General features: G+C 32.2%; 1 protein-coding gene across 11 annotated transcripts in view; it reads left to right on the top strand.

Annotated features, from left to right (window-relative positions):
- Positions 1-23195, top strand: part of LOC148605700 (protocadherin Fat 1-like) — a 134654-nt gene that overhangs the window by 50833 nt on the left and 60626 nt on the right. For all 11 annotated transcript variants that reach the window (XM_088550703.1, XM_088550704.1, XM_088550702.1 and 8 more), the window contains one exon: positions 2335-2399. In XM_088550703.1, the coding sequence (XP_088406829.1) occupies positions 2335-2399 (65 nt within the window). The remainder of the gene's footprint in view (positions 1-2334; positions 2400-23195) is intronic.

The following is a 23195-nucleotide window of genomic DNA, read 5'->3' as shown; positions in this document are numbered from 1 at the left end:
CCCAGGGTCGTTAATCTTATTCTTGTTACCTGTAAATTACAGGTGCAAAAGATTTAGAAATAGTCTTTTTTTCATCTTCTTTACTTCCCATGTTCAAATTTACAAAATGTAATCTTGAATATGATTGTGGCCCCCAAAAGTATAATTTCAGTTAAAGGAATTGTATAAATATTTTATCGCAGCAAAATTCATAACTGAAATACAAAGTCGTTATTGGCAGTTTCTAATGATTTTGTAATTGACTTCTGTCATTTATGATTGAATTTCATTTCTGTTTTTATTTTTCAAGACTTCTCAGTTTTTTTTTGTGAGTGCAGGACTAAGCTTGATAACAGTTGTTCCAGACCTAAATTCTATGACCTCAAAACATAAAGGCAATAATATCTGAACATAAATCTTACATGATGCAGACAGGGAATTATCCTCATGAATTTTATGCACTTTTAATTGTCCCCCATTGCAGTAAAACATCAAATCACCACGAGATATCTTATAAAGTGCTGAGTCAGCATTAGATAGCAAAAATATAATTTTAAAATCAATTCCTACTTGACTTAGGGATTTATTCAATTCTTCAAAAGAGAGGGCTCTTGAAGAACTCATACAACAAGATGAGATCCTAATCCATTTCAATATATAAAGATGAATGTTAGAAATAAAGAAATTACAAGAAAAGAATATTTAATCTGTTGAGAAATGCTGCACAAAGGATTAGTTTGGTGAATGCCAGAGTGTTCTGTTTTTCAACAGTAGGGGGTATGTATTTCAGTTGTAAGGGATTAAAAGCTGCCGTGGAGGTCCTTCTTAGGCAGTGATAAATTATTGACAAAGGGCACTGTCTACATATGCAAATCTTCGGTTTCATTTTTTATGGTAAATGTAAATAAAAGAGTTTTTGCTAATAGCCTTTCTGTCTTTTAAAATCTCTAAAATTTGTTTGACTGAGTCAATATCATAGCGAGAAAATTTAATACTATGTTGGCGGAGGCCTGGACTTTTTTTTCTGTTGCTTCGTGTGTCTGTAATCTTTTGTTAGTCTTTTCATGTCCAGAATAAGCTTTTTCTCTTCATTATACCCCCAACAAAATGCATTGCTTTGTTATTTACTACTGTAATGGGAAATGCATGGAAAAGAAATACTTTATGGGGCTTATAATTCATATAAATTATCACCTAACAATTAATTAGGTAGCCGAGGTAAGCTTTGCTTGTGAGAAATATGACGTACTAAATTTTCATATGATATAACTGTATTGTTCCCAAAGAAGACATCCGAACCTCGGAAGGTGCCTACATCATCTGAACAATTTACCATTTGCATCTAAAATGCGACTATATTTGATTATGAATGTTCCTCTTATATTAAGGTGTATTAAGGGCTCAGATTTCTTCAAATGATATCTTTCTTCCGTTCAATATATGGCAACCCTTAGCCAACACTACCACCCACCATGAAATCCACATAAAAATTACTGTATATCGACTGTTTACCTAAAACATTGAAGTCAAAATATTAAATTGGTTTTATTTATTAGGACAAAGATGCAGGGTTCAGTTGTAGAAGGGGAAATTTACGTTTACTGTTATTAAATTCTTGATTAATAAATTGTTTGTTTCCCTGAAATATTCATGGCTATAGCAACTTTTGTGGTTTCAGCAGGAAAGTTGCCATGGATATTTGGGAATTTGACACTTATGGTTTTACTAAGAAACATAAAAAAATTGAAAGTAATAGCCAATGAAATTCATGAGTTCTTTCAAATTACTTGGAGTACAGTACCCATCAATGACTGTATAAGTTAAACTATCAATCGGTCATTGGTAGATCATGAGAAGGGGGCTTTGGAAATGGAAACCATTAGAAGCTTGGTCTTGTTGCATTAGGAAATGAGAAAATTTGAAGGAAAAACTGTTTTCCTTTGAAATTTGAAATAATTTGAAGAAATGACTTGTTATTTTTGCTTGTTTTCATGTAACATTTTCAGTATGTGAAAAATATTTTTTATTTTTCTTGCCGGTTTGTCAAGTAACTTTCCATTTCAACTTGCCAAAAATAAAATTTCACTTGCCAGCTTAATTTGGGTACAACCAATTAACACTGGACATAAAGTGTCAGGTTGATAGAAATGTTTTGAAACATAAAAGTAAATTTTTAAATAATAGCCAGGAAATTATCACTTGCTAACTTGGGTAGTACTCAATCTGTACTTAGCATTAGCCAAAAGCAAATTGACATGTTTTACTTATAGCAGTTTTAATTGTAGAAAATGTTGAAACAAGAGACTACGAGAAATACAGACTTAATTCTTTCATGGTTTTCTTTCTCTAATTTAGGAGTTATCAGGACTACAAGTTCCACAATTGACAGGGATGAAGGAGACTCGGAGCATCTATTAGAGGTTAGTCATTTCATTAGTTTTGTTTAGTTCACCTTTGATTGCTTTAATTCAAAATTTTTGGTAAACTGCAATCAAAGAAAGCCGTCACTCAAACAGTCAAACCGATGTTTGAATTTGAATATTATTGCTCGTTGCCGCTATCCTTTATGAATGAATACGATGGTGGAAATAAAAACTTGGAAACTTTGAAACCGTTAAAGTATGTAAACAAACTCTAGAAGAAATGTTAACAAACTCTTTTTTTTAACTGGAAAGACATGATTCACATTGACTTATAGTCCAGAAAATATGGTACAATTTTTTTGTGAAATTGTCTTTTGCAGGTTCATTCTTTTTGGTCTGAGTTGCTGATTTACTTATGTTACTTTTTATGTATTATTTTGGTTATTTTATGTTCTTTGTTTTGTATGTCTGTTTTCCCTGTTTGGTCCTTGTCCCTGGATTACGTTATTTTGATTTCCGCTAGAATCTTGGTTCCCTTGAACACTCTTTCTTAAATTGAAGGCATTACCCCAAGAAATCTCTGACTTTCCTATGAAATTTGAAGTAAAAACAACACCAACCTTATTCTCTCCCTCTAGGTTTTTCACATACATGTATATGGAAAGTCCCTTTAAGAAACTTCTAATTATTTGATGGACTTATGCAATAAAGATTTAATTGTCATCCTTCAAAATAGAGAACATGTTAATTACTTTTAAGCGAATAAATTCATACAAATTTCATCTGACAATTTGTAGCACTGTTTGAAATGTATATGTTCAATTTTTTTAAGAATTTAAAATATTTTCAATATTTGATGACTATCAAGCAAAGGACATTTATATAAAGTCAATCTTTAACATGAAACTTCTTGATAAAATCAATGCGATCAAAATGAACGCATGAAAAAGAAAGTAATCAATGCTTGATCTTTAATTCTACATTTTAAAATAAGTATTTGGTTTCGTGAGTGGTGAAATTTCCATTACGATAACAAATTGCCTTGTTTTTGCTGTACAAAAGAAACATGCAGCAAATATGCAAATAGTCCTTGACCCAGTAACCCGATATATGCAGAGGTCACTGATATCGGTAAGGCGCTTTCATATAATGCCACAAAATTTACATAGTAATTTACACTTATATAACTCTACTGGATTGTGATAAAAGACCGAGGATACATGTACATGTTTATCTGTACCCCATGTTATAAAGGTAACCCATGAAGGAGAAGAAATAAATGTTGGTTTTTCTAATATACAGCTTTGAATAGGTACTGAAAACAAATAAGGGTATTTTTCTCACCATGTTTGATTAGATCAACAAACATTGACACGGGAAAAAGATTGGGAAGATTTCTGTTTTGAATGTAGTTTTCTTTCATTTGCGGAATTTTGACAAGATTATCTTGTTGATCTATATGCGCTAAGAAAAGGCTTAAGGCAATGAGTAGATTAAATCTGCTATGATATACAATATATTTTCTCTGTAAATATTGAGAATAGGATTATTTCTACCTTTGACCAGCATAAATATTGTTCCTCAAGCTTAAGGACTACAGTCAAACCTATTTTAACTGAAACTTCCATAAATTGAATACCAGGTACCCATCTAACTCAAGCGCCCTGTGCAGGTCCGGGTGTTAAAAGAATAGGCCTGCTGCAGCGCTAAGCTTGTCGTAAAAGGCGACTAAATAGTGCTCAGAAACCTAGCCGGGGGCTAGGCGCTCTGCCCACAGAGCAACTGGGATGTGTGCCCCAGGTGGTGGAATGGGGTACCCCTGGCATGTTACATGCTGGGGTTGTCAGGCTATAATACGGAAAACCTGACCGCAAACCATAGTGGTGCACCGTGTTGGGAAAGATGCCACGTTCCTCGCACGTTAAAGAACCCTGCTGTGGTATTCTCCCAGAGTAGGAACCTTTGCGCTCCGCCACAGGAGGCTAAATTGCCATACCTTACTCATCCCACTTTTTCCAGTGGCAATCAAAATTTGTCGACCCTATTATCCTTGTGACCCATCCTTTTTTTTCTTCATTTCATGTTCATTTTATCATCCATTTCATGTTCATTGTCTGAATATAGCTGAAATATTGCTGCTCGGACGTTAAACCCCAACAAACAAACAAACAAACAATCTAACTCAAGCATATTTTGAAATCTCCTGGTATAGGTTTTTATGTCTTTTGAACCCATGAAGACCATAATTTTTCTTAAAGCTTACAAAAAAGTGGTCCTTCAACTATGATTCAGTTTATGATGGTTTCACTATTCTAGAGCCCTAACTGATTATAATGATAACATTTTAGGTCTATTATGTACATATCAGGAAAAACCTTGAAAAATTTTGTAAATATATCTCATTCAATATCAGGGGAATGATATTGTAAACAGGTTTACTATTATTTGTAAAGACAAAGTCCTAGACCTGTATACTTGTATTTTAAGTTCATACTTTTCCTTCTAAAGCACATCTTGATAAATCAAACGGACCTTTGTATCCTCAGGTGTATTCCAGTTCATTCTTTTTTTTTATACAGTGGAATTTGGAGCATCATGCTTTTTGGTAAACTATTGACCAAACTTTACAACAAACGTGATGACTTTTCATTCAAAATTGTCAACTTTTCTTTCATCTGTTGCATCATCCCTTCAGCACCTGCATATGGAGTGTTCATATCACAACTCATGCATTATGCCAGAGCTTGCCGAAACTAGGCAGACTTTTTGTATCATGCTAAAACTCTAACAAAAAGGCTTCTGGATTATGTTGCTACAAGATTGAAGTCATCACTACAGAAGTTTTATGGTCGTCATCATGAACTTGTGGATCATTATGGTGTATCCATCTGCACCATGAAAACTGATTTATTCAACGGGTCATAGTTTTCCTTTCTTCGTTTGTCTACCCCAGAATTGACTTTTTATGAGCAACTCGGTGGGTGTTTCTAGTAAAACAGAGGACACTTACCCTACCGGTGCACCTGGTCCATGCTCCCAGTTTTCAGAGGAGTCCGAGTTGCTCATTTGCTTTTGTTACTTTGTATGTATGATTTTAGTTACTGTATGTTCTTTGTTGTGTATGTCTGTTTTCCATGTCTGGTCTTTGTCCCTAGATTACATTCCTTTGATTACCGCTATAACCTTGATTCCCTTGATTACTCTTTGATTACCGCTATAACCTTGGTTCCCTTGATTACTCTTTGATTACCACTATAACCTTGATTCCCTTGATTACTCTTTGATTACCACTATAACCTTGATTCCCTTCATTACTCTTTGATTACTTCTATAACCTTGATTCCCTTGATTACTCTTTATTATAATCTGATAAATCAAACATACTTTTTGTACCATGCTTTTTTAAAACAAGTAACCTGAAAAATCAGACACATCTTTGTATAAAAAAGGTTTCTTGGATAAAACAGGTTGTTGGAATATAATGGTTGCAAATTGCTCTAATTGGTGGTTTTCAGATGATGTTCACTTATTTGTTAGTCTGTCTGTTTTTCTGCTTAGATATTGTGTGAGCACAACATTTTCAACACTATGATAAAGGTGTGAGTAAATTTCACACATAATATTGAAGTCCAATTTAAGGTTTATTTACCCAGATTTAAATATGAAAACCACAAAAAACTTAGTACTAAACATAGAATGTGTTTTTTCAATATATACATGCAGTTATTTCAAATGAGTCAAAAATACTGGGAAATAATTGAATATCTATGACACTGATTTTATTTAGGGATTCTTCATTGATTTATCTCCGGCTTCTACAACTTTAATTGCTGTATCTTTTCTCAATGGAGTTTCAAGTCATTTTTCATAACCCCTGAACATTGGAAATAGTGTTTTACAATATCTTACATTGCAGTTTAAATAAACATGATCGCTAAACTAGTGTGAGATTCGATTCAAATTATGTAATGAAAGGCCACCTGGTTTATATTTTGCTATTAACGTTCCTTTGCAATCTTGCTCGTCAGACAAGAAAGAAAAACTCCATTGTTTTTTTCTGAAGAAATGAAGTCATTTGAATGTGCATAGGTAAAATATTTTTAGCATACCTTCTGATAAATTGACATTTAGGGGATTGTAAACAGTTTAACTTATTTGAATGAAACTTGAGCTACCTTCGGCTTTGGCATGTATGTTTGGGTGTATAGGCATTGTCTATTCTGTATTATGTAACATGTAATCTGTTTTTGCTCTTAAAGTCTGGGTGTAAAATTGTTTTTTTTTTTTTGACTCTTGAATTGTTATTGTGTACCTTGAATATATATGTTTGATATAAGTCTGGAAATCAGACTTACATTTCACCATGAGAAAAAAATCAGGTTTATTGTCTATTCTTCCTATGAGAAAGAAAACTTGCATTTTTCCATGACCATTATTAGGATTACATGTTTACCATTACAAAAAGCAGACTTACATTTTACAATGAGAAAAATCAGATTTACATTCTTAAGATGAGAAATAAAATCAGACTTTGGTTTATACCATGACAATTAAAATCAGACTTTGGTTTATACCATGACAATTAAACTTAGACTTACATTCATACCATGAGAATTAAAATAAGAGTTACGCTCATACCATAAGAATTAAACTCAGACTTGAGTAAATTAGGAATAATTCAATGCCTGGCTGATCCTTTTGACGATATTTTCTAGATATAAGTGATACGTCTCTGGTTCATTAAGATACAAGTCATTGTTTTAATGTTTCTCATAAATCCGTACATTGGTATTTTAATTGACAGTTTCGTGCATGTGTGATGTATTTGTTGCTGCGAATACACTACAAACATGATGTAATTTGTTTGAATCAAAAGCTGGGTGATCTTATTTATTGTCATTTTGAATGACACAGAGTCTTTCATCTCCTGTTTTCATCGTGAGGGTTTGCATTTTCTCCTTCTATTTTTTCCTTCCCTTGTTTGGCAGGCAGGTGTTCCCTTCGCTGAGCTAGCACTTTGTTTATTACATCACAATTACATCAGGATCATGATCGCGTGTGGCATCTGTTGCATACAATGCTTGTTGGTTTTGACAAGTTCGTCAATATGGAATGCCGATCATTTTCATATTGTTTTTGATATGAGGTGAAAACAGCCTTGATAGCGCAGCTGATCTGCTTTTAACTTTTCTTTTTGGACATGCAAAAGATGAACGTTACATAAACACTTCAAATATTATGATAAACAAGGCTTTTGATTTTTGTTGTTAACTTTCTACTCTGGTAATTAGTTAGACCACTGATTGATCATAGAGTGCTTCAGATGTGGTATGTTGATGCAGTAATCTTGTTTTCTGATTGGCTAATTACATTTATATGAAGTTTTGTTGTATTGTTGTCTCCCGAGTTGATGAATTGTAGGTTTTTGTTCTTGTTTATATATTAATATTTTATTATGTGGTGATAGATGAGAAGTAATAAGGATCAATTACAGGAGTCAATATGTTGTCAATTGCTTGCACATGTCATATATGTACTGTGCTATTTATATATTCAAGTAGATAAGTTTCATCTATTCAGTATGTCAGCATCCTGTTGTTAATTAAGATTGGTGTTTCGGAAGTGGATGCCCCCACCCCTCTTTTGTGTCCTTGAAAATTTTGGTTTAGTTTATCGAAAATTACTGGAAATCACCGGATCAGGTTTACTCTTAGGCCAGTCAGGAACCCACCCAAACATTGGAATATCAGAATTTCTGGATACAACACTAATGAAACTTAAATGTATGGATACTATTCTATTTATTCAAGTATTTGAAGTATAGACATGAAAATAAATGTGAAGTAGAAGTGTGTTATCAGTTGATTAGGGTTGTTTTGTCAAAGAACAAATGTGTAGATTATTTACTTTACAGTTTCTCTGTTAGAAAGTTGAGCTGCAATTAAACTCTATCACAAGCTTAAAGATTTAATACATTAGAAATGCAGTCAATTCCTTGACTGCATGGCGGCCCAGGTGTTAAGACTAGAATAACTGATTTTGGTGTGGTATATTTTTAAGATTATTGTAATGTGGAACTGAACTAGGATTACCATTTAATTGGTCTTTAGTTGGGTCTCTAAAAACAATTCAGAATTTGATAATGTGCCCAAGATTATGCAATTTGGAAGCAATTTTAGATAAATCAAAGTTCTGTGGTCGACAAACTTTGAGATTGACTGTTAAGTCAGACATTTTGGCCCCGTACCAAAGGTCTGAGCTGCAACAGTACTGAAAAGGGAAATTAAAGACCAATGTTTATAGCATAGCCAAGAGAGTTGCCAATCCAAGCTTTAAAAGAAATATTTAAAGTTCATAGTGTTTAATTATAGAAATCTCACCTAAGTGGTCTTTGATGTTAAATCTAAGCATTCATGGTTTTATACCTTATAAAGAGTTTAATCTAAGACTATGCAAAGCCCATGTTTTGCTGGTTGTAAAGATTTTCCGCATGGACTATAAAAAGTGATTTATAATCTAAGTATACATAAATTCAAGTTTGTTTCTTACATAAATTTGTCAGGATTATGCTGGGAGACATGATTTATCCAGGGGTCAACCAAAATACAATGGTTACCCACAATGCATTGCTTGGTTGTCTTTGTTTGAACTTCCTGTTGCCTGTTGTGTGTTTGGTTGACTTGAAACATTAAAAAAATGTTATGTATTTTTTATTTATTCTGTTTTAAATTATGATCAAATTTTTGTAAAAGTAACACAACTCCTGCCAAGGAAAGGTCATCATTTTTGTGTGAACCTTTGACCTGCATTATCAGGACAAAATTTTATCCATCTATGCATGCAATCTGCATTTAATGGATTTTATAGTTTTGTACCATGATTTTAAAACATTACCGTTTTAAGGAAAGAAATTCCACTCAAACACAGTTTTACTGAGATTACATGTAGTCACCTGTCATCACCTGTTAATTACCTTAGCACCTGTCCATAATGACCCGAAGACCTCTTTAAATCACTGTATTAGTGATCATGCACAAAAGCTTCCCCAATGTAATAGTACATTACAGTTAGAAGCATTGTGTTAGATTATCCATCTTAAGTTGGATTTGAAGGAATTTCAAGGCTTATATAAACAGAGCATGCATTAAAGAATGGGGTCGAGGGCTGAATTAATAGCAGTGGGTCAAGGTCTGGGACCCTCAAGTTCTGAACTTCAGGATCATTGAAATTTCCTTTATTCAGGTCCTGGACTTGCAACTCTATTCATAGACACTTTATTAAGGTCTTTTGGTTTTATTGAAGTGGACTGTAGAATTGAAACTTGCATAAGTCCAGGACTTTCATTCTTGAGAGTAAATTTGGACCCCTTAGAATTTCGAACAGTAGGTCTACCATTGAATATCTATATATTCAAAAGGAGACTTTTTCCTAAGTTATAAATAATATAAATTAAAAATAAGTCTATGTGTTACAAGAACTAATGATCCTCTCAGCTGAATGATCCCACTCCTTATATCTTTTGGAGGTACAAACTTTAAAAGTACTATATCTTCCTTGATTTGTGTACCAAGTTTCGTGTCGATAGGACTGTAAATGATTTAATTCAAAGTTTTGTGAATAGGTAGTTCAGATTAGCACATCTTGATAAACTGAACCCAATTAATCATTATTATCTATCTTATCATTGTTAAAATTTGAGTGTCAGTCTTTGTTAGAGTTTGGCAGTTGGTGAAACTAGGTCTGAATTTGCCAACCCTGTGACAGTACTTTTATGAGTTGATTTCTCTTTTTATTTTGGTAAAATGAGTTAAAATTTCATCAAAAGTCACTGTAAATGAACGATTGGGGGGCAGGTAACTCTGGTCAAAAACTTAAATTTTTTTACATAGTTATGAAAAAATTCCCAACTTCCAAATTTTCCAGTATTACAGAGGATAAATAGTGCTTATTTCAGACAGAGAAGTCTTAACTGATGTGCATTTGTCATTTGCCTGATTCTTATGAAGGCTTGTTCTTTTGAACTGCGTTGCCTTCTATAGTTGAATTCTATATTCATCTTGCTGAGAAATTTGCTCGTCTTGTTTTTCTGGAGACAAATTTGGAAAAAGAAATATAATTCTTGTCTATTTCACTTCAAACAGGAAATGGAGGGAGACAAGATTTAAACATTTTCTTCTATATTTCAAGCCATTTTTTGAAATGTTGACTATGCTTTTTCTGGATTTTTTATCAGGATTCTTGTCCCATTTGTTTATTTAAACAAATAGTTAGTTAAGTTAAATGAAAGCAAAATCATTGTTAGTCATAAGTAATGAAGTCATTATAGAAAATTGAATTTGCATATCATTCCTGCGACAAGTTTTTTGTGAAATAAAACTCAGAAACTGAAATTCCAAGTAAAGACTTCCGCAAGACCTTGAGGAGTACTGTAATACTATCTTCTGAAAACTATGGAATGGGGAAGACTTTTGCATTAACTGAACCATTTCATGTCAATCTTAAATCAGGAGCATAGACCAGATGCATGTATGTGGTAAGACTTATTGAAAAAAAACATATCATATTTAATAGATGAAACGATTCTTTCCTGTATGCCTACATGGTAAGAGTCCTAGGGAAAAAAATAGAACAATTTCATGTCTTAAAGATAAAAAGAATTCTTTCGTATGAAACAAAGGTCAGACACTTTCTGGAAGTCTCTTTTTTCATGATTTCCAGATAAGCATGTATTCGTTAACTCGGTACATGTGGGTGGAATATGAAATCGGTACTAAATCTCAACCATATTCATCGGTCATGCACCAATGAAACCAAATAAGACTGTCATAACTTTATTTGTACTTCTAATCAATTATACATAGTGACAATTTTGTTTTGTCTATCTCGTTCATCTGACAAGGAAAACAATGCATTGTAGGTCTCTTGACACTAATCCATCTAATCGCAACGTCCAAACAAAACACTGCTGGGTCGGGAGTACTAGTTTGACAATAAGTATTCGTATGTGTGATTATCTTTGATTTCAGCCGGTGTTAATTAATGTTTTAAAGTCTCCGAAGGTTAATTAGGTCCAGTACTGGATTGTCTGGTTTGAAAGGTTTTAAGTACAAGTCCATGTAAAAATCTGGCGAAATAGAAAAATTCTAAAACATGCATGTGAAAACCAACTGATCTAATATGAGTCTTCTGACTTTCTAACTGCCACTTGTTGTTCTCTGCATCGCTGGATATGTTTTGAAAGTTTTAAGAATTTTAGATATTTGGCAGAATTATCTCCCCATGAATTGTTCTTTTACAATGCATTTCAATGAATATTATTACTTAATTTACCAAAATGATGTGAAAAATCATTATTTCTTAATTTTGAAGGTACAAATTGTCAAAGTACAATGAGTTATTTCATTCCAATTGTTTTACCCATTGCCTGATTCTTACAGGGACTGATACGTAACTGATTCAGTAGGTTTTGTACTCACAATTGGCATGGTGTGGCTTAATTACCTTACTATTCTCTTAACTTGGACCATTCTACCATAGAATCGGACACACTGTAGTTTCTCTGTATTTTTTTTCCACGAACATTTGTTCAGGGCAGTATTGCTTTCATTATTTTATAAAGTTCAAATAATATTAAACTGCAGTTCTCAGATCTTCAACATTTTACACAAAATACGATATAAAGTAGGTTAGGGTATAAAATCTGATATGATTTTTTCATACTTATTATGAAATTATTAGATCTTTACATATAGTTTAATCTGAAACAGTGAAACTTGTTTAATCTGAACCCCTTGTAGACTTCAGAAATTTTTCAATGGCTGTTTAGACAGTTTGAAGTACATTATATTGATTGAAATGGTCTGGTTTGGACAGGTTTTCAGATTACCAACGTTATATTGATTTAAAAAGAGTTTAATAGTGTCTTGTTTGGACAGATTTTCAGATTTGTCCAGCGTTTAGTGAAGATTTCTGGTTTGGGCATGTTTTCAGATTTGTCCAGTGTATAGTTTAAGTGTCTGGTTTGGTCAGATTTTCAGATTGTTCAGTGTATATTTAAGGTGTCTGGTTTGGACAGGATTTCAGATTGTTCAGTATGTAGTTAGGGTGTCTGGTTTGGACAGGTTTTCAGATTGTTCAATGTATAGTTATGAAAGGTTTTACTGTATTGACTTTCTCTTCCTAAAATGAAAATGAAAGTATGACTTTCTGACTCCTTGCTAAAATTAAAAAATTATTAAGACATTTCAAATGTAACCTCCAATTCAATTCCTATGATAGCAATCTACCAAACAGCTGGTTTCAACAATGAAAAAAAAATTTTTCATTCATGACTTTGATTTACTTCAAATCTATTCAATAAAGAATGTGCTTTTTTTTGTATGATTGACTTTCGTGATCTTTACAAAAAAACTGGGTCATGAGATAAATAGGTTTATTTTTTAAGACCTAAAATTAGAAATTTTTGATTGTCAAGATAGAATAAAAATCAAGATATGCCTACAGATTGACCTTAGCACAAGGTTCATATTGTCAATGTAAGCTAAAATTAACTCCATATTTGATCTTTCCCTTGTTGGATCTGTGCACCTCTTGGTACTTCAGGAATTAGATACAGAAAGGTCAGAGGTTTTACAAACATCTAGAAAGAGGATCAGATATGATGAACCCCAATAGATGAATAGCATACAACCTTAATTCCAAAACAAAAATACCTTCAGAAGTAAGTGTTAGGTCTTCAATAAGTGTAACCTCTGAAAGCCCCCTACAACAAATGTGATAAAATCCATGGTACAGTACCTGAACCAATCCATGTAACTAAAATTGTGATCAGTCATCAGTCACCGATCAGTCTCTGATCAGTCATTGATCTGTCAAACCAATCCATTAAACCGGTGATTGCATTACATGACCACAGAGCAGTCATTATATTTTACACTTTCCATTGTTTCGTTTGTCAGTTTAGCAGTCAGCAGTTATCAGTCAATCAAAAAGTTGTGCAGATCGGTTCCGGGACTGTAACTGAACAATGACACTTCTTCATAATAAGCTTATAAGTCAAATAATGAACAAAGACGTGTTAACGGACACCATTTTAATTTAAGTGTGTTTTACTACTAAAAAATTCAGATTACTTGAGATTTGCCGTGACTTGTTGAGAAAGATAAATGGATCACGCGGTACAATAATAGAACATGTCCCTGTTTCATGAACCAATACGTGGAGCCAACTACCCAACTTCTGTTACAGAGGTACCATGCCAGTGATATTGTCACCTTGAATTTAATACCTTGGAATTCAAACTGTTTCCCTTAGAAAAGTTATGTTTTTTTTGGTTTCCTATTGGTTTATTTTCTTTCTGAATCAAATAGAAGGGGGCACTTCTGAAAATGAGTAAAACAATCACTGCACACATACTTAAATTAAATTGGTACAAACATTTAGAAGAATATTTCAATTAGCAAAAAAAACGGAACATTTCTTATCATTAAGCTGATAACTTTAATGCACAATGGCCGATTGGTCATTACCCCCTCTCACATATTGACTCCATTTTTTGTCTTATAAGCCTTAATCTTATGAACTTTTTCTCAAACACTATAAAATCTTTCAAGCTACTGATAGTAGGACTAAATTTATACGTTGACGGAATTACATTAGGTAAAACCCATTTGTTACTTCGGTCAATTGAAGATGGACACCTTATCGATTCTGTTTTTTCTACACCATTAGTTCTGGAAATTAAATTTTCTTCTCTTTTGAGAAACTTAGAGTAGACAGAATTTCACAAATTAAATGAAATTAGAACTACTCAGATATTTAAGGTCATTCACTGGAAAGTTACCTCAAACAACAGTTTCTTTGTAAAATCTCAGATCTTAATCTTTTAAATTATCCAGAAAAAACCTAATAATTTTCCTTTGTATGAGATATCCACCCCACTCTGGGGTAGAAAGGTTGGCTCTATTGTTATTCTTCCTCATAGATTATGTTACACAATTTGACTTTTTACAAAAATTTGACCTCTGCAAAGCAGCAATTTTTGCCCCATAGATGGATTTTATATTAAAAAGTCTTAATTTGTTTGGGAAAATTTTATTACTTTATTGAAGAGTCAAATTTTCTAATTTGAATAATTTGAAATGATTTGTTGCAATAATTGAAGGGAAATAACTCCAATTAAAGAATTTAAAGATTATGAAACTAGGAATGAAAAAAAAATCAATTTTAAAAATGAAATGGCATGACATTAATTGTTTAAAATGAAAATATCAAGGGAAGTAATCCTTCAAATGAGCTTTTTTTTCCCTCTTCATGTATGGTTTAAGAAATGTGTTTGGCTTTTATTTTCTTATAAAAAAATCTCGTCATAATTGATGCTTAAAATTTTGCTATTTTTTCATTCCTCTGCAATGACGTTAAGTCTTGCTAAAAATTTCTGTAAAATATTCTTTGATTTTTATTGTAAATACATTGTCATTTAATTGTGAAAGAAGTACGTGTTTTTGTCGTGTTTTTGTCGGATCCAATGGCACTTGGAATAGATAATACAATTTTCAATACTACTGTGCCAATGTGTTTGCTGTGAAATCAAGCAGTGACAGTTAACGATAGCTAAAGAGAATTTTAAGGAAATTCGATATCCGAAGTCTTTTGCCAACTATATAGAATGAGTCTGGAAGTATACTTTAGTTAGTAAATAGCTATTGGAAGCCTTAACAAAAAGTGCCTTAGAAAATACAGCTTCGTTTGTACTGGGAAAATTGGAGCTAAATTTTGGGAATTAAGGATTACGATCATAAATTGAATTGTATAATATATATACACAGCTTCAGGAAACTGTGAAGCCTAAAAACTTCAGGAAGGACTGGTATAATTACTTACCTTATAATAGTACTGTAGGAAGTTATTTAAGAATAATTTAGAGTGGTCCCGTTAAGTTTGCACCATATGTAATGAGATTGACTTTATTTCTTATTCTAAGCAGACACAAAACTACTTCTATGTTTTAGAAATTGTCACAAAAAGGCTACAATTTTCTTATTATGAGGATTTTGTCTGAGAATTCCAAATAAAAGTGACTCTCTGTAATCAAGTCTTGTCTTCATTGCTTGCAATCATACACTAAACTCTGGAGTCATGTTGTCATCTGTTAAAGTGTAATGAACTGCTATTGTACTACCAGAACTGATCCAAAAGACATTTTGTACTTTAGCAATACCTCTTATTTCATCCATCATTGATTAATTAGTCACTAAATCTTTATGTGGCTTCACAGATAAATTAATAGGCATGAGACAAGGTCTGGTATTCAAATCTTAACAGCTACAGGAAAAGAAAATTGGAACATATTTTCAGGAATTTATGAACTTTTATTCAATTTTTGTTAAAACATAAAAATTATTGGCTAGAATATTTTCACAGTACTTAACTTTCGCTATTTTCACTGTTGTCAGAAAAACTGCAAAATTAATTTTTAACTCTTATAGTACTTATCATCTTTTTGAAGTCACAACTTAGAATGTCTGCAAAAATTAGCAACTGTGAAAATCAAAGCGTTTACAGTGTACAGTATTAATTTCTTGTAGAAAACATGACATGACATTTTCATTTTAATGTGTTCTCTAACATGTTAAATGGGTGAGTTTCTGTTTTTCTTTATTCAGAAGTCAGATTTAGGTCATTAGGTTTAACTAACTAAAATAAATTGTCCTGATTTAGTTCTATGTATTGATTTTGGAAGGGAATTAATGAGATTCTCTCATGTGTTTGTCTCCTTTGGTCACCCTATTTGGTTGACACGACCTTTGGGATTCTGGACATCAATAACAATAGGGTTTCTGAATACCATTCTCTTCCAAATTAACGCTACACGATTTCCTTACTCAGATATTTATTACTCAGCTAAATTCTTCAAGCTAGACTTGAATTAGTTTGAATATTGTATTCAACTGTCATTTTTCTGTCAAAACGTTTTGACAAGTTCACTTATGTCATCTGCCAAAAAGGTTTTTTGTAAGCGCTATTCAATTTAAAACATTTTAAACACTTTTAAATTTACATTTTACATTTCTTTAATTGGTACAACCATTTAATAATCATAAAGTAAATGTCTTTGAATTGTAATTTTAAAGTTTTCTGCAGGGGGGTATTCAAATAATATTTATTATAGTGGTTCTCATTTCAGCTACTGTTTTGTTGATTTCGTGTAATGATAATGCAGAAATGGTAAAGAGGTATTTGTTGGTTTATTCATATTCAAATGAAATTGTTACCTCATGAAGGATCCGGTTGTCGGTTGTCGTTTACTGGAGGCTGTTGTGGTCAGATAATAGAATAATTTTATCTTCAGCCGAATTTTGACATCTAAAAATTTTATGGTTTTGTGGAGTTGTTTATGTTCTTCAATGAAGATTTAGAATTTGTAGAATTAGGATGAAAACTGTTCTCAGACTTGCGTTATTTTTTTTTTCTAGTGATGCTGTAAATTTTGCTAAGAATATCAGACTATGAAAATTAATTTGAAATAACGATGACTTTGAAACCAAACCAACTTACGGTATCATTAAATACTGTAAATTAATTAATAAAAACAATAGAAAAAATCAATATTCAAAATTTTTTGTTGGAATGTATTGTGGTTTTATGAGTTTTTGTTTCTTCTGAATTGATTATACTGACCTTTGGTAACTAAAGCTACAAATATCTTGAATTGAAACTTACTTAGTTTTATGGGCAAGTAATTTTTTGCAGAGTTTCTATAACCAGTCCATATTTTTAAACTCATAACCAACCTTTTTGCATAATATACAGAATGAAAAAAAAATTGGGATTTTCTGGCAACATGGGAAAGTAAAGTGCTTATATCCTGTCACAAGGAGACATGTAATTAACCACCCCCCCCCCCACCAAAAAAAAAAAAAAAAAAAAAAAAACTTTGCACAGTTGTTGAGTACCTCAAAATACAGGTTAAGTTCAATTTTCAGCTAAATCCAAAATGTACTTTTTGAGTTACAGCCCATTTTGAACATATTGCCATTCCCCTTTTATCACTATAATGTTGTGAGGAGTAACTAAATGTTCCATAAATGCCCCCTTTTGTTTAGCTTAAGACAGGATAAATTCCCCCTTCCTACTCATAGGAAAACTTTAAATTCATGATGATGTACTTGTTAACCTAAATGTCTTATATCCTTGTATGGTTCTATTTCTTTTTTCAAATCTGTTTCCGATGCGTGATCTTAGGTGGACTAATTTGTTAAAATTGTGGTTGCACCTTAAATACTAAGATATTTATCAGACGGAACCAGCAGTCATATAATACCTGTCATTTTAAACACACAAAAAAGCACAAAAGTTTGTACCAATTGTAAAAAAAGATATTGATAAGAGGTTGAAATATTATTTGAAGGTGCTACAAAGTGCATACATTTGTTAATCAATCAATTAACCAATTAACTAGAGATCCATTCAAAAAAAATTTGTATGTAAAAAAATTAATACATGTACAAGTAATTTGAACATTAATCATTATAACAAATTATAATCTGGTACCCCATGTTAGCCTCTTGATCTAATTAGCCTTTAGTGTACCAGTCTATTCAGAAAAGGTATAAAACCTGGAGCACTGATAACAAATAATGCTAATATTTAGGTGACAGTCTTTTTGCACTGTTGGCTATGTTTGTTCAGTGAGATAAAAGTCAGATTTTTATCAGATTGTCTATTTGTCACTTAACAATAAATCATGGTAGTTGCTGTACAAAAGAGCCATTTTTAAGCCTAGATTTAGAATTCGTTGACTTAGTATTTAATTGGATTATTGTCAATAACAAGCCTGGGCTATTAGTACATCCATGCTTCTCCCTCCTTCTTATTAGGAAGATGTAGATTATCTCCTTTTTTTAAAGAAATCTTTTTATACCTCACTCTGTTAAGAGAGTAGGGTATACTGTTTTACCTGCGTCCATCATTCCATCAATCTGTTACACATTTTTTTTATATCAGAATTCTCATAGGCTGCTGTTATTTTATACAAGATGTAATATGGATATAACGAATCATGTGATTGATTTTTCAGACTCATATGACATCTTCTTCCTGTTTACAGAAAAAGTGGGGGTATCACTAGTGAGCTGTCACTCACAGATTTCTTGTTTTTATCTGTCTGTCTATGAGTTTATCGAAATATGCATTACTTGCTGTAAGCAAAGTAACCTCCATCGGTTATACATTTTACCATGTACATTTACATAACATACATGCCATAGACGAAAAAAAATCATGAAACATTCACAGTAGAAACATTGATGTCTAATGAACACTCCACCCTGATTTTTTAATTATTTACAATGAAGAAAATTCCAGTTGTCATTTGATGTTTTGTGATATGCATTTTCTTTTATAACTTTCTCGGCCGTTTCAAAATTATCAAATACATGCAGGCCAAATTTAGATTGGGCTTGTATGCTAATAAATTCTTTTATCTTTTCTGAATGGTTGGATTGTTTCTGCAGATTAGGGTACCAATGTAGCATTCCGGGGGGTGAATTTGTTGCTCAGTTTTATTGAGATCTCTTGCCCTTCTGATTTCTTCGTCGTCTCTCAGAAGCCAGGTCAAAGCATAGATGTCGCCTATATAGAATATTATGACATCTATTCCATGATAAATTCCTGACAAATGATCTCAATACAAACAAGCATAAATGTACATTCCTTAATGGTTTGGGGTAGTGGCATTGAAAACATTTTCAAAATATTGATATGAATAAATATTTTGATACAAATAACTTATGTCATTGAGTTTAATTGTAAAATGTTTTTGATTGAGATAAAATTAATGGATTTTAGTGTAGAAGTTATTCAATATGTATATAATAAACTTCTAATTTGTTTGCATATGTAATCGGGTACTAACAGGTACAAGAATTTTATAATTAGAATGTCATTGTGTCAGCCTACTGTTTTGAGACCCTTCTGGTTTTTCTGTGGTTTTTTGGTACATAGACATTTAGATGTACATGGAAGAGTGATTTAAACTTACAGTGGGAAGCTTTATACATTATTTGGTTACAGTTATCAGAAAAGTCTTAAATATGGTTTTGGTATGACCTGGTACCTGCGAATCTGTTCATAGTACCTGGTACTGTGAACTTTGTACCTCTGTTTTTCTTCATAGTTCTTGGTACTGTGAACTTTGCACCTCAGATTTTCTTCATAGTACCTGGTACATCTGATGTTGGTACCTTTGATTCTCTTCATAGTACTTGGTAACTGTTACATTGTACCTTCATAGTGCTTGGTATTCCTGTGAGCCTGGTACATCTTAATATCTTAATAGTTCCTGCTACATGCGAACCTTGTACATTTGAATCTCTTCCTAGTACCTGGTACCCATGAACTTGATACCTCTGATTTTTTTCATAGTTGGTAATCCTGTGAGCCTAGTACATGTGATTCTCTTCATAGTTGGTAGTCCTGTGAGCCTGGTACCTGTGATTCTCTTCATAGTTGGTAGTCCTGTGAGCCTGGTACCTCTGATTCTCGTCATAGTTGGACGTCCTGTGAGCCTGGTACCTGTGAATCTCATAATACTATCTGGTACCTCTGAATCACCTCATAGTACCTGTAAACTGGGTACCTCTGTATCTCCTCAAAGTACCTGGTAACTGGATTTCTACATGGTACCCAGTACCTATATTAAGTAGCATTCTAGCTAAGAATCATGCAAAATGTGATACATGGTTGGAAAGCCTACATATTTTTATTTTTGATATTTTGTTTAAAATGCTTTAGTAAATTGAAATTAACACTTGGTTTTTCGTATAACCTGTGCTCATAGGAGATAAAAATTGTATAGAATGCACTGTAGAATTCAAAATTAAGGGAGATAACTCTGTAAATGGCACTCAAATACAATATAATCTATTGAATTTTTAATGTGATTATCTCTTAAGAGCAGGCAGATTTGAATGAATAATTACACATTTCATAATATGGACCCATAAAACAACTTGATCACAAAAATAATAATATGTGGCCTTTTTTTTAGATACATCACATTTTCCAGATTTTGCATGATTCTTACAAAGACTGCTACTTAAAATGAAATAAAAAATTCTGGATTGTTTCCTACTTTTCCTTAAAATTTGGCCAAAATATGGATTGTCTTTAAGTAGCATAAACAGTTCCAGATAAATTCTGTACCTACAAAGAAACAAATATTTCAATATATTCTCAGGTATTGAAGGTTATCCAAGTACTTTCAAAATCTCTGAGATAAAAACAACTTTAGAAGTGTCTAATATGCAATCACCTATTTATTTTGACAGATGGTAAAATTGTATAGTTTTTATCATTGAACAACTTAATCTGTGTTTATCTATCAGTTTTGATTATTAAAACATTTATATCTGCAGGAATTAGTTAAGATTTAATTGGAATCAGACAGGATAAAAATGTTGGAGGTTCTTGTTTTTTTGGAGTAAACCTCTGAATGAATCTTTGAGGAGCTTATGTTTCTAATTGATTCAAAATTTTCTAACAGTGTTGATGATTTAAGTTGGTAGAGTTTTCAGGGGGGACTCCACAATATCCTTTAAATCATGGTTTGATGGATTTTCATGAAATTTGATATGACTGAAGTCAGACATTTAGTTTGATAGCTTTGTAACATGTACCCTGGAGTTACATAAGATGCAAAATGATTGCATTTTCCTGTTTTTTATTTCGTTTTTTTAACTGTCAATAATAAATCTGCATGGAAAGGAGTGTTCAAATACAATTTAAGTTCAATAGAATAAAAACTTCTTTAATTGGACTAGTATTGACAATCGTTATTAGTAACTGTTTTAGAAATAAGTAAACTGCTTAGGCATTAATATTCAGAGTTAATTTGATGTTGTTTTTTTCTTTGGTATGATCAGTGAACTTTGCAAATCTTAAAATAGCCTATTTAACAATTATTAACCTAGTGAAAGCATAAAAATCTTGATTATCTGAAAAACATTTGATAACACATACATAAATGTCTTATGTAGTTGTCAATACTAGGCACCTGGGGATTTAGATAGTTGAACTTTGGCAGGAACAAAAATATTTTTTATGAAAATATGGCATACAGTAAAATGATGTGTAGTTGTTGAGCAGCAGTATTATAATACAATAATGCTAAAACTGGCTATGAAAATGGCAATCTTCATATTTAAGAATTTAAACTCATCGAGTTGGTCATTAAACTCTTTACAATAAGTGAAGTCTTTGATTCAGGACTTTTTGTCATTTCCTTTTAAATGTGTTTTATACATATGATACATTCCAAATAAGTATTAGGTAAATGTATTGTGATAGTGGTGCACCATGATGGGAAAGATGTCACGTTCCTGGCATGTTAAAGAGCCCTGCTGTGCTATTCAATTGGAGTAGGAACCTTTGCGCTCTGCCACAGGAGGCTAAATTGCCTGACCGTACCCATTCCTCCCTTTTTCTAGTGGCAAACAAATATTGTCGACCCTATTATCCATATGTCCCATCCCATTTTTCATTTCATCATCATTTCATGTTCATTTTATCCTCCATTTCATGTTCATCACCTGAATAGAGCTGAAATATTGCTGCTCGGACATTAAACCCGAACAATCAATCAGTCAATTATACAATGCATTGTCATAGTAACAGTGTACTTTCTGTAAAAAAGAAAAGCTCAGAAGGGCAAATGCATCTTAAAAAAACTTTGAAAAAACTATAATTTTTAATTTTAAAAGCTTAATGCCATTCCATGTATGCCATACCTCGTTTTACAAGATAGCAGAACAAAAAGAAAAATAATGAAAGGAAAAAAGAGAAGATGATCTTGATAGAAACAGTAATTACTCATGTTTTGTTGTTAAGCTATTGAAGCTTCTACGAATTGACAGATTTCATTGAAATTTCATAGGTAGGTGTTGTCTATTAAGTCTTGATACTGTTTCCCTGTTGATAAGAACTTGTTAAGTTAGTTCCAGCTTCTGGTATATCTATTTTTCAAGTGTGAGGAAGAGATGACAGATTTGGAAAAATAAGAATTTGACTTTGATAATATTGTTTAAGTTTCTTATGATGACAATCTAATCTTGATCTTTTCAATGGGAAACATGCCCATGTTTAATTGGTTTGTTTTCTCTCATCTTAAGTAGCAGTCTTTGTAAGAATCATGCAAATTCTGTAAATTGTGATACACCTAAAAAAAGGCTACATATTTTTATTTTTGATATGAAGTTGATTTATGGGTCTATATCATGGTATTCATTCAAATCCTTCTGCTCTTAGGAGATAATCAACATTGAAAATCTAATAGATTCTTTTGTATTTGAGTGTCGTTTACAGAGTTATCTCCCTTAATTTTTAAATCTACAGTGCATTCTATATATTTTTTATCTCCTATGAGCACGGGTTATATGAAAAACTGAATATTAATTTCTGTTTACTATGGCATTTCAAACAAAATATTAAAAATAAGAATATGTAGGCTTTTCACCCATGAATTGCATTTTGCATGATTCTTAGCTGGAGTACTACTTAAATCTTTTGTTTTGCTTTAGTTTTTCCTCTTCAATCTATCTTCTTTTTTTTCTATATTGAAATCCTAGTGTCTGAAATTTCTTTACTTTAAGCTAAAAAATCCAATTTTGATTGGTTCTTAAATAACAATACACCCATACACAAAGGGTAAACTGCATTATTTTTTTGCTTTGTTATGTTTATGACTGGTCTTATTTGAGGTAATTACTTCTCTTAAGCTGTCATTTGCCCTAAAACTAAAGACTGGTTGCTATCACAACCAATTATGTTTCACAGAGCTTTATAAGTCCTATATAC

The sequence above is a fragment of the Perna viridis genome, chromosome 10 (genome assembly GCF_037379345.1).
Source record: "Perna viridis isolate PV_CMFRI_1.1 ecotype Kerala chromosome 10, ASM3737934v1, whole genome shotgun sequence".
In the NCBI taxonomy this organism is placed as follows: Eukaryota; Metazoa; Mollusca; class Bivalvia; order Mytilida; family Mytilidae; genus Perna; species Perna viridis.
This window is presented reverse-complemented; position numbering and strand designations above follow the sequence as displayed.